This window comes from Triturus cristatus, chromosome 9, assembly GCF_964204655.1.
Source record: "Triturus cristatus chromosome 9, aTriCri1.1, whole genome shotgun sequence".
Classification (NCBI taxonomy): domain Eukaryota; kingdom Metazoa; phylum Chordata; class Amphibia; order Caudata; family Salamandridae; genus Triturus; species Triturus cristatus.
The window spans coordinates 613,524,318-613,537,947 of NC_140592.1; the positions used below are offsets into that span (position 1 = coordinate 613,524,318).

The following is a 13,630-nucleotide window of genomic DNA, read 5'->3' on the forward strand; positions in this document are numbered from 1 at the left end:
TGTTCGCATATGGCCAAGACTCACCCCTGAAGATGCGAGGCAAATTTAGGACTCTGATAGCCCACGGTGCCCATTCAATCACTACCAACGTATACGTCACGGAAGATGGACAGGGCATGCTATTAGGTTGCAGGGCCGCTGAAGATTTGGGGGTTGTAAAGTTTGCGTTTGGAGTGTACCAGGAGTCAGTCCAACACATATTGAAGGAATTTGCTAATGTATTTGAAGGGATTGGGAAGTTCAAAGGTAAAGAGGTGCATCTACACATTGACCCCACAGTATAACCGGTAGCCTTGCGCCACCGGCGGATAGCATTCCACCTCCGTCCTCTAGTGGAGGAAGAGCTAAAAAAATTAGAAGCAACTGGCATAATTGAGAAGGTCTTGGGACCCACGCCGTGGGTTTCCCCAATCGTCGTCACCAGAAAACCAAAACAACCGGGCGCAGTGAGAATCTCCGTGGACATGAGGTTACCAAATGCTGCCGTTAAGAGGGAACGGCATATCACCCCGACCATAGATGACCTCATAGGGGAAATGGCGGGAGCCTGCTGGTTCTCCAAGTTAGACCAGAGGTCCGGGTATCACCAGCTAGTACTGGACGACTCCTCTCGAAACATAACCACCTTCTCAACTCACGTGGGTCTCCGGCGATACAAGCGCCTGAGTTTTGGTGTATCAAGTGCGGCTGAGGTATTCCAGAATACGATACATGAATTGATCATGGAGATACCCGGAGTCATAAATGTCAGCGATGACAGTATGGTGCATGCCAAAACAAGCCCGGAACATAACTCACGACTGACTCAGGTGCTTTGCCCCATCCAAGATGCTGGACTGACCCTTCACCATGAGAAGTGCGAATTTCTAAAGATCAAACTACAGTTCTTCGGATATACCTTCTCGGCGGAAGGTGTGAATCCAGATCAGGAAAAGGTTCGTGACATTAAGGATGCTGTGGCCCCCACCAACGTCACGGAGGTCTGAAGTTTCCTCGGAATGGTAAACTATTGTGGGCGCTTCATTCGTTATCTCACAACACTTACCCAGCCGCTGAGGGAGCTCACAAAAGATTCCACGCCGTGGAAGTGGGACAAGGAGCAAGCCAAGGCCTTCAATGACATCAAGGAAGCGCTTTCAGAAGCAACTACCCTAGCTTTCTTCGATCCCCAGAAGATGACCCAGATCGCCGATGATGCTGGCCCCACAGGACTGGGGGCTGTGCTTCTACAACGACGAGGCCCGGAAGAAGACTGGGCACCAGTAGCTTTCGCCAGTCGGTCTCTCACGGACACGGAGCAAAGATACTCGCAAATCGAGAAAGAGGCCATTGCGATACACTGGGGCTGCCGTCATTTTCACCTATATGTGTATGGCAAGCCATTTGTGGTAGCGACTGACCATAAACGTCTAGTCGCTCTCTTCTCGAGGACATCCTCCAAGTCGCCACCCCGAATTGAGACATGGATGCTGCAGCTCCAAAATTATAACTGCAGGGTGGAGTATCAGCCAGGGTCCCGGAATCCCGCGGACTACCTCTCGCGGCATCCTAGAGCTGCCACGGAACAGGAGCAAGAAGAGGCCGCCGACACAGAGGAATATGTGAGGTGTGTCATAGCCCGGTCCTGCCCCCTTTCTCTTTCCATGAACGACCTGCGAACCGAGTCAGAGAAGGACGACTGTTTGCAACGGGCCAAGGCAGCCCTGAAGCATGGTCATTGGCACCGAGCCAGAGAGGAGTGGAAAATTCTGACTGTAGAGGCCCAGCGGATCATGGACAGCTTATATCATGTCCGAGATGAGCTCACAGAAGACTCCTCAGGATGCCTCCTGAGGGGACACCAACTGGTCATTCCGACGGCCCTCACGGCCCGGGTCGTTCAGCTAGCTCACATTGGACGCCAGGAGATGGTCAAAACTAAGTCACAACTACGGACCAAGGTATGGTTTCCCCTCATGGACGAGTTGGTGAAGGCCACGGTTCGTTCTTGCCTGTCATGTCAAGTAACTGGGGACGCTCCCCGTCCTGCTCCCATTATTACGGAACCCAGGCCCTCTTCACCCTGGTCATGTGTCAGTCTGGATTTTGGCAGCCTGCCTGATGGCCGGCACCTGATAGTAATCATTGATGACCATTCCAAATATCCTGAGGTCGAAATTCTGTCATCCCTCAGTGCTGCCGAGGTGATTCCCAAGCTTGAAAAAGTAATGGCAACCCATGGCCTTATCCAGGTGCTGAGGACGGACAATCGACCCCCTTTTCAAGGGCAAGAACTGACAACGTACCTCAAGTCTTTGAACATTCGACACCGGAGGATTACCCCAAGATGGCCCCAGGCCAATGGGGAAGTCGAAAGGTTCATGTGAACCTTGAACAAGGTAATAAGGATTACCTCTGACAAACGACAGTCCATAGAGCTTGCTATCTTCACATTTCTACGTAGAGTTACCGTCAGACACCCCACACCACCACGGGAGTAGCTCCGGCGCATCTGCTCATAGGAAGAGTAGTCAATAACTCTATTCCACATCACCCACAATGGCGCCCTGAGTTACCTGATAACGTTCAAGTGGATGCCCGACGTCACCGAGCCCATGCTCAAATTAGTAAGAAACAGTGTGCGAAGTCTCGATGGTTTGCAAGAGGAGATATGGTCCTACTAAAGAACCGGGTGATGAGCGGAAAATTCCGTCTGCCATATGAGCAGAGTCCATGGACTTTTGTGGGTGTCAAAGGCACCCGGATTACTGCGATGCGAGGAAGAGAGACTGTGACCAGAAACATGTCCTTTTTCAAGAAATACCAGCCACCATCTTCACTGCCTGAGGTTGTTTCAGGGGATCAAGAACGTCAGGTGGTGACACCAGCAGAGCCCAGTAGAGACATAAGTCTTGGAACAGCACCCGCTAGGGATCGGAATGAAGAACCGAGCGGTAACCCACCTCCGGATGGTGAGTCCAGAAATGAGATCTCTAGAGAAGAACTAGGGGACACCGACAGTGAACCAGGTGTCATGCCGGCTGGTGTGGCTGTCTGAGAGGCAGAGGGGCGTGGCCGAATCCAGTACCGCTTGCGAGAGAATCCTGAGCCCAGTCGTCGGCTGAGAGACTATTTCACGTAAGACTGTTCTCAATTACATGTTTGAAATGTTGCTCCTGGCGAGCTATTAGGTATTGACACTATCTGAACTGGTATGGCACTGAGATTGCGAATTTATTGTTTATTTCATGTTTGTTGGGGAGGAATGTGGTGTCGTGCCTGTAACGTAACAGGCACGCCACGTAGGGTCATGTGACCTAGGTTTAATAAATGGGTGACGCTCGAACGTACGCCAGTTAGGCGAACGACGAGAGTGACCACCAATACTGCATCCAGGCTCCTGTGTTCCTTGTGTGTGCCAGGCCACCGTAAACTCCGGTATAAACACCCCCATGAGGTCGCGAGCTCCGCGGTCCTCACAACACAACATTGGGGTTGTCCCAGTTTGTTTTTGTAGTATTCGTATTAATATTGTATTAACATTAGTAGTAATAGCATTAGAGTGCCACATTCAAAATCAGGCTGGTTCAAGCGAAACGCATCAGACAAGAAAGAACCAGTTAATAAGAATTAATCAATTAATATATCGACATCCATGTTGAGCAGTACCAATACTAGTTATTTCTCTTTGCAGTTGTATATAGTGCGAACTCTAACCGAAGGTATCAGAGCGCTTTAAATGAGCACCAATTGGTACATGGCAAACAGTAAGCATAGATACTTAGAACAAGTCCAAATAATCAAATAATTGTAAATCTGAACAACTTTCTGTTTCAAAATGAATATATAAATTCCATATCCGTGATCTCTGCTCCAGACGCGCTGTAGTCGTTTACACTCCAATATGGGCCCCGCTCGGATAGTCTTACGGTCCGTATCGCGCAGTCTTGTCTTTTACGCTGTATGGTTTAACCAATAAGACTCCTGAAGGTTGCTCATTGGCCAATAGCTGACAGTGAGAAGAAGTTTAGCCAATGAGCGTGGGAACGCCAAATCAAGGCTCTCTCTCCCCGCGCGTTACGAACCAAAGTGCTTACTGCTTCGTAGGAGGGCAGTGTTTACAACGGACCGTCTGTCTGATTCTATCCCTCGGTGTACCGGTTCCATGGCCTCCCTGTCCCATTCTAGGGCTCCGGATCCAGACTTCCGCCTCCGAAACCTGTTGCCCTCCCCGCCAGTTGGCCCCTGCCGGAAACCGCGACTGCAGCGTGGTGTGGCGGAGTCCCAGCATCGGGTAGGAGAAAGGAAGAGAGTAGCTGTACATTTTATCCCCCCTACCCAACAGCTGTTTGACCCTGCTCCTAAGCTGTTATTAACTGTACTTGTTTCGTGTCGACGCCTTTCAGTGCACTCGCCTGTACGTGGCACGGTCCTATATGACGATATTTTAGACCGGGAAAGGAGTGTTGGGGGAGCCAACAAATTAAAAGGGAGAGCCGAGCCCTAAAAATGTTTGCTAGGTAAATCATACAACAAACATCACGTTAAATAGAATTAAAACAGTGTATTTCCTTGACAATTGCAAACTTGGACATTAATAGGTCACATTACAACGCTGCACTGGGAAGAACATAGTAAAAGTGTTGAACTAAGAGACAAGACAGTTGTTGTTATGTTGTGTGGACCACACCATTGTGAAGCCACACAGGAGGGGGGACACACACAAGACCCCGGCGCACCTGAATATTTTACAGTTGTACTGTAAACCCATATCGGCCCAGATTATTATAAAGCAACAATATAGTCTGCTAAATCAAATGCAATAGGTGCTTGTAATGTACAAGTGATATTCTGACCTCACATATTTTAAATTACATTTATACACACAATAATAAAGAAAAAGGAATCTTGGTGAAATTAAATATTTTGCCACTGGATTCAAGCTAGCCTGGCTGATGAGGGGTGTGACCCTGAAACCGGTCTCAGGATGCTTGTTACCGGTCCAGGGAAGATCTGGTGTGGCAGGTTGGGCTGGACTGTTCCCATGAGGAACAGGGTCAAGACTGATTTGCATATGGCAGGGTTTGAACTGGGGTGGCGAAGTGAGCTAAAAAACGATGAGAGGTTCAACCCAGAAGGTGTGACTTTGGTGAGTGTCTGAAAAGCTTCAGCGCCCTGTCCATCATCACCTTGTGTTTGCTTTGTTAGCCTTAAGTTGTCAGGGTATTCTCAGACGTGGACTCCTTCTTCACTTTGCCACTAAATTCAAGCTAGCCTGGCTGATGAGGGGTGTTACCCCAAACCGGTCCCAGGATGCTTGTTTCCGGTCCAAGGAAGACCTGGTGTGGCAGTTCGGGCTGGACTGTTCCCATAAGGAACGGGGTCAAGATTGATTTGAATATGGCTGGGTCTAAACTGGGGTCGCAACATGAGCTAAAAAACGATGATGGATTCAACCCAGGTCTGTGACTGGTGGTGAGTGTCTGAAAAGTTTCAGTGCTCCGTCCATCATCTCCTTGTGTTTGCTTTGTTCGCCCTAAGTTGGCAGGTTATGCCCAGACATGGGTCCCTTGCTCACTTTGCCACTGGATTCAAGCTAGCCTGGCTGATGAGGGGTTTTATCCCGAAACCGGTCCCAGGATGCTTGTTTCCGGTCCAGGGAGTGCCTGGCGTGGTTGTTCGGGCTGAACTGTTCCCATAAGGCGCGGTGGCAGAAAGACTGTGCCTGTTTGTGGCGATCCCCAAGCAGGGATCCACTAGGGAAGATTAACATTGGAAAGGGGAGATTTTCCCCTTTCCAATGATACCTCTCCCATGAGATAGCCTTGCTAGCACCGAAGCAGTGAAAGTGAAATTAGCCAATTGGCTCATTTCACTTTCAATGTAATGAAATTAGTGTGTCATGCGCTCCGATCGTCATTACATTGAAGAAGGAAAAAACTCCTACGAATGTTGGGGAAGCTCTTCTCCCAGCTCCCGAGGCTCAAAAACAAAAAAGGAATCCCTCTCCTGGAAACAGCTGAGGTGATTTGGTGGTCGTGTCCAGAGGAAGGAACGGTTCCGTTCTCGGCACACGAGCACCACGGTGGAGGACGGAACCGTCACGTCCTCCAACTAAAGGGGTTAAAGCTATTTTGCTACAACATGTTTAAGTGTGTTTTACTGGTTTATGCTAACTAAGCCTTAGTTAGGCTTCAATGCCACCTAGTTTAAAAGGTTCCTGTCTCATCCTTTTTATTCTTTATGTGTATTTCTGCTGGACGTTTTTAACCATGGTGTGTGTTTGTTTATTTCTAAGTGATAATGCTCCCAGTGATAATGTATAGTGACAAAGGGATTTGGATTGTTTTCCCAATTCACTTGAAAGTTGTTCTTCAGCTGGCTGACTGACGCTGAAAGTTGTGCTAGGATTGCTAAAATGTCGTCATGCAGGTCCGCTGTTATTGGTTTGTTGCTGCTGTAACCGCGCTATAATTGATTGACCATTTCTGCGCTGGAATTGATTGTTGCTCTTTTGTTCATTTTCTGATGTTTTTGGACTATAATGAGTGAAAATGATGGGTATTGTATTAAAAAAGCCTAAAGCTCCTGGTGTATCTTATGGAGGGACAGAAGATTCCTCTTCTAGGTTTGTCTGCATTTGAAATGTTGACAGACATTAGATTATATACGTGTTCATGATTAAAATGTTCGTTTGCAAAACAGATTAGGAACAATGTTTAAAAATACAAGGACCTACAAAACGGACAATAATGGAAAATTATATCACCAGTAGATACAATTTTTTTTTATTAGGTATACTTTATTTATGTCACTTTATATATACATTATAAAGGGATTGTGTATCATATTCCTTTATTTTGATACTTTCAAAATAAAGACAGAGAATAGAACATATGTTTATTGTTTTTTTTGGAGATGAATCAAAATTCAAACACAATATATAAACTCAAATATGTATCTACAAAAGGTTTGTACAAAGTAACAGATTACAATTTCAAATGGTCATGGCTGAGTCGATGTTGGATATAACATCGACTCAGCCATGACCATTTGAAATTCTAATCTGTTACTTTGTACAAACCTTTTGTAGATCTATATTTGAGTTTATATATTGTGTTTGAATTTTGATTCATCTCCAAAAAAAACAAGAAACATATGTTCTATTCTCTGTCTTTATTTTGAAAGTATCAAAATACATGAATATGATACACTCCCTTTATAATGTATATATAAAGTGACATAAATAAAGTATACCTAATAATTATCCATTATTGTCCGTTTTGTAGGTCCTTGTATTTTTAAACATTGTTCCTAATCTGTTTTGCAAACGAATGTTACAAGCACCCTGATTTAGGAATTAACCTCAGGGGCACCCCTATTTTCTCAATAAACATGATTAAAATGTTGGCATGAGTACTCTTCTGGTGTTAAGGACGTGCAATTTCCATTAGAAGGTACCTTTTTAATATTGGAAAGCTTCATCTCCTAAGACACACAATATGTTACTGCTCTGTCCAAATCATGCAACTGTTTAAACTGGTGTAAACTGCCATTTGTCAATCTTTCTGGGAAGAAGATGCTGTGTAGAAAGAGCTGCTGGGTTCTGTAAGACTTAATATGTTTAACTCTCAGAGATCAAATATGCCCAAGCTCAACCCACTATGGATTGATGTGAACTACCCCCCACCCCAGCGTCACATAGCATTCACAAATGTTAAGTCCTATCTTTTGGCTACCGCAATTTGCTATGGCTTTTGTTTCTAGCAGTGCTTATGGTTAGATGCTTAGACATTGACAGGTCAAGTGAATTGGTCTCCAGGTTAGTATTTGCCCAAATTATATTCAAACACAGCTGATGTTGTGTTACAAGAAAGCTCGGCACCTGTCTATGGTGCCCACTGTGGTTCACGCAATAATCACAACCCACTAATTCTTGTTATAGCAAAAAAGGCCACTTTATTAAGACAGGTACATTTCATCACTTTAAGCAAAACAACTGTATAAACAACATTGGCATTATAAATCCCCTGAATTATCTTCTCAAAACCCCCCAACCTTTGAGAATAAAAATACCCCAAACAACTCAAACGAATCTTCCAGAATAATCTCCATGTAATTGCAAACCCCATCTTTTTTTCTTCCCCTCCCCTGCGTTCTGTCCCCCCCCCCCCCACCTCCGAGGGATGGATAAGCCCGCTCTAGCCTTTCCACCCCCCCAAAAAGCGCCACCAAGGAAAACCGAAGAGCTTTTCTGGCTCCACCTTACAGATTGCTGAAAAGGAAAAAACATAAGAGACTTTGATTGCACCATAAATTTTCATTCCATAAGTTAGCGAGCAAATCCCTCAGTTCCAATAAATAATAAGCCTGTCCCTATTGGGATTAATGAACACCATTGTCTCCAAATAAGTGGCCCTCAGATCCTGTAATGTTGCTATGTGACAACACTTTAATACCCATGGCTTGACGGAATACCTTCATAGCCCGGTTGATCTTATGTCACTGCGGCGTGACTCCATGCCCCTCTCCGGTGTTTCCTATATATAAATTCTGTTCAAATTAAACATGTGCCCACCCAATTGTTCTTGAGAATGGAGCGGTCCAGCTTAATGAGAGACAAACCTGACAAATACACTAAATCGTTTTTCCCCAAATGGATGACTAGCATATCAGGAAAACCCAGAGAAGAAGACAGTTCGGATAAAGTAGGAAACAAATCCACTCACCGCATACCACCTTTACCCTTCCCGAACACTTCATGCCCAACGCTTGGAAGTCCAAGGGATCTGTCATAAATTTGTTGTTCTGCAAAATTCGCTGCCCACTTTATGAAAGAATGTCCCACTATCCAGGTGTGCATTTTTCCTGATGATGGGCCCTGCATGCAACTTAAATAGAAAAACAAATATTAGCAAAGAGGAAATTGAAAAAACATCTCATTCTCTAATATAACGAGCACAATTTCCACCTCCCGATCCGCCTTATATCATCCCATGCCCAACCCAGATCTCTTGACTGGGGGTGAATATTTTGATTTGTTCTGCATTCCGTCCATCAATTGTGTGTCTTTTGCTTTCTCGCCCTAAGTGCGCCAGGTATGCCCAGACGTGGGTCCTGTGCTCACTGTGCCACTGGAATCAAGCTATCCTGGCTGATGAGGGGTGAAACCCGTTAACCGGTCCTAGGATGCTTTTTTTCTGGTCTAGGGAGGACCTGGCTTGGCAGTTCAGGCTGGGCTGTTACCATGAGGCACAGGGTCAAGACTGATTTGCATATGGCCAGGTGTGGCATGGTGAGCAAAAGAATGATGGATTTAACCCAGATCACTTGACTGGGGGTGAATGTTTTGATTTGTTCTGCATTCCGTCCATCAATTGAGTGTCTTTTGCTTTCTCAACCCAACCTCGCGGCCTCATGGCTGCACCAATACAGAAAGAATGAGTGCCAAACAGAAAAGGATCTTTACCCAACCTAACAAGGGCCTTTCTTAATACTGCTAACAAGTGAGTTCTAGTAATCTTATTCCCCTTTTCATGAATACCGTAAATCCGTATGTGTATATATTTGCAGTATGTTTACTATAAATGCCAATAAAAAGAATTTTCAAAAAATCTTATTCCCCTTTTTATGGCTAAATATTGCACTAGACCTGAACCAGACTGCATTGGTAAAATGCTCCCACTCACTCACAGGACAACAGCCCTCCACCCCGCTGCTGTTGAAGTGTACCCACATGCCCTTGCCTAATTGATCTGTTTTGGATGTTCTCAACCAGATCCTAAGTTTTTTCTGCTGCAAGACAACCTCATCACTGTGAATGCCAGCTTGGTCACGCAAACCCAATAACTCAGAAACCCCAAAGGCACCAAAAAATAACCAAATCATACATAACCTGAAATAAAAAAACTTCCCACTCATCATAGCAACATAAAGGCAACTGAAGCAACAGCTGTTGCAATAACTCAAAAGTCACTGGTTCCCGTAGTGGCAATGTATGACTCCGCTCTCTGCTCCAGACCTTTTAACATTTTCCTCACCAAAACACCCTCAACTGGGTCGTGACCCCACCATAGCTGACCATAAAAGGAAATCCCTGCCAACTTTCCTGCAATTGTAGTGGGAGATCGGCCCTTGTTTATCAGATGCAGTACACAATCCAGTATAAAGCATTCGTTATTATCCACCTTCCCAAGATGAAAGTGAATGTTTCCATAACTTAGAAAATCTTTCCAAGCCTGCCGATAGCTTCTTCTGGTGGTGGGAGCTACAGAGTTCTCAACTAGCTCGATGATCCTCAATCCCCCAACTCCCAAACGCTCTGTGGAATCGGAGTCTTGGTGATGTGTGCACCTGGCGCCAAACTGCGAAACTTCTGCCAATGGAAGCGAGACAGAGCGTCTGCTATTGAGTTATTGGTACCAGGAATGTGTCTAGCCCTAAATACAATGTTCAGCTTTAAACTCTGTAACATGAATGCCCGCAAAAGGCGCAAAACTCTTAAGTCTCTTGCTCTCTGTTTGTTGATTAAATCCACAACAGACATGTTGTCGACATGGAAAAGGACAGATTGGTCTTAAAATTCCTCCCTCCAGACAAAAAGAGCCACAATCAAAGGGAATAATTCCAGGGAGGCAATGCTTCGCCCCTGCTGTAACCAATGGGAAGGCCAACTTTCTGCGCATCAACGACCCTCCCAGAACAAACCAAAACCGTGTGCACCTGACGCATCCGAAAAAAGTTGTATCTGCCATAACATATTGTCCTCAACAAAATGCAATGACTCTCCATTGAAATCCTCAAGGAACTGCAGCATACGTAGATCTTCCCTGATAGCTTTAGAAATCCTGATCCTGTGATGAGGGAGGTAAGCCCCAGACATTGACATTCCCAGACGCCTACAGAAAGTCCTGCCTACCCTGACCACTCTACAGGCAAATCTCAAATAACCTAACAAAAGCTGGACTTGCCTGAGTTCCAGTTTTGACTGGTGAATGACACTCAACAAAAGGACCCGATTTCTTGCACTTTCTCCGCAGGCATCCATCGCAATTCCTAAAAAAGTTAGCCTCGTGCTGGGACCTTCTGTTTTCTCTGCGGCAAATGGGACACCCAGTTCCTGTACCATGTCTTGAAAACTGTGAAACGCCAACCTACACTGATCAGTGTGAGCAGCACCAATGAACATTAAGTCATCCAAATAATGGCAGACAGAAACATGACCGCTCAACTGGGTAAAGCACCATTGTAAAAAAGTGCTAAACGTCTCAAATAGAGCACAAGAAATGGAACGACCCATGGGAAGAACCTTGTCCACATAGAAAGCACCATTGAAAAACATACCCAGTAGCTCAAAATCGGAAGGATGTATAGGCAAAAGGCGAAATGCTGATTGAATATCATTCTTTGCCAATTCCGCCCCTGCCCCAACTGACCTCACCAACTTCAAGGCGTCATCAACTGACACCTAAGACACACTGGCGTCCGCTGGAGAAATAAAGTCATTGATGGACTGACCCTCCGGCCATGATAAATGGTGGATCAAACGATACTCCCCCACCGACTTCTTGGGCACTAAGCCCAGAGGTGACACAATCAAATTCTCAAAAGGACCCTGCAAGAAGGGACCAGCTATTCAGCCAGCTTGTAGTTCTGAGTCCAGTTTCTGTTGTACTATCTGGGGAAGCTCCTTAGCAGATTTTAGATTGTCTGCCCATCTCATCTGCCTAGGCCCTTGATACCCAATCTTAAAACCATCTCTGAAACCCCAATACAGTTTAGAAGCAGCCTCTACGTCTAGATAGTCACCCAACCATTGTTCTAAAACCTCAAATCTAATTGGGCTATGTGCCCTTTGGTAGATAATGAAATGTTGCACCCTTTCCCCTCTGAAATCTTCCATGGTCACCAAACTTGGACCCCGCGAAACATTGGCTGAGTGTATGTTTCCCCCCACATTGCGAGCATTCGTGTTTGTAGCGACAAAATTGTCTGTTACAAAATCCCTGATTAAAGTTCCAGCATGCTCCTGACACCGGTGTCTGTCCTCTTCCAAACCAACCCGCCCTAGCCTGGGTGGGGCGAGGCTGAAAGGGCCGATTTGTGACTGGCAATGTGTTTTTGCCTGCGGGTGAGTAGAAGACATCCATTAGAGCCATAGTTCAGAAGCAACATCACCCCACGGCTTGTCATGAAAAATACTAATCCTGGCCCTGAATTCTTCATCGTAGCTTAACCACGCATAGCCCCCGAAATGCATTTGGGCCTTGCGAATGATATCCATATATTTTAAACATAGCTACTGCCCTGCATTGGTGGCATTCACAATATATGCTCGCATAAATGAGGAAAGCTGACGTCCAATTTTCAATGGTTTTAGGAACCCTAGGCCGTTTGGCAAGCTCCCACTCTTCCTCCTTAGAACCCTCCTTTGTCTGTATGTCCCTGTGTAACAATTTAAAAACATCTATGAACTTGTGTTTCCAAATTCTATTTCTTGTTTTGTCAGACCCCAAAGGCATTGCAATACCCATATAAGGAAGTTTCTTATGAATATTGTGATCTTCTTCCTCTTTTTTGTTACCAGAAAGAGTTAACTTTTCCACCTCCTTAGACTGAATACTAGAGGTCCCGTCTACTATGCCACTACCCGTAGCTTTGTCCTGCGTACTGATATTCTGCATGACCTCCCCAGGTTGAATGATCAAGTCAGAAGACAACAACCCCTCCCCAACACCAATGTGTGCTGTGCTTCCTATTGACTGGTCGAGTACAAGAGGCCCACCATTGTGCCTTACCTGACGGTAACTGAGATGAACGTCTTTGAAATTCCTTAGGATCGTCACGCTGTAGAGGGCCGCTTAACCGTTCTTGGTCCATTGCTCGGTCCGATCTTGACTTCTGCAATACACTAAGCACATTTGTTGCCCCCGACAAACCCCTTGGAACCCCGTTCCTGTGTGGTTAAACCTGCACGGGATCAGCACAGGCCTCCTCCCTCAACTCCCCCTCCTCCAATTCATCGCTGTCGTCCCCGTAATCCAATTGATCATCATACATATCTAAACCAACATTACTTACTCCAGGCATTTCCCCATCACTCAGACCTCCATCATTCGACCTCCAATTAGGCACTGACATCCGCTCCAAATGCCCTACCTATCGGAGGAAATTCCACTCTTGATCCGCCTTGTGTTTCTGGCCTCCGCGCAAAGCCGCATCGTGCTCTGCTGGCAAACCACTGGGGACTCCAGACGCTGTCATGCCTGAGGAAGACGCCTGTGACTTTAAGCCGCACTTGCCTGAAAGAGGCGCTACGTCAAGCCCCCCTCTCCCCCCGCGATGACCTGCAACCTGGCGCTGCTGAGGTGGCCACCTCTGAATGCTCAACCCATACCCACTGACCAGACTGAAGACCCAAAGCTGAATCAAAATATGTAGAGGGCTGTGTAGGAAAAGGGCGAGGTGTAGGGAAAATAAAGTCATCAACTGGAGTAACCCCCACCTGCATTAATTGAGATTCGCCACACAAGCTGGGAGGATGTGTACCCCAAAAAATCTCAACTTCTGAGTCAAAACTGTGGTCAGTGAATATGGAGTCATCTGGCTCTAGACCTGTATGAGAGTCCACAACCAAAGGGGCTGCGCTATA

The 13,630-nt window shown here is 46.0% G+C and overlaps 1 protein-coding gene across 1 annotated transcript in view; it reads left to right on the forward strand.

The window, feature by feature from the left end:
• The first annotated feature begins 4,033 nt into the window (after window positions 1-4,033).
• WDR62 (WD repeat domain 62) overlaps window positions 4,034-13,630 on the forward strand; it is a 699,214-nt gene continuing 689,617 nt past the window's right edge. The window contains exon 1 of the mRNA XM_085625650.1: window positions 4,034-4,273. Coding sequence (XP_085481776.1) covers window positions 4,145-4,273 — 129 coding nt within the window. The 5' untranslated portion in view covers window positions 4,034-4,144. The remainder of the gene's footprint in view (window positions 4,274-13,630) is intronic.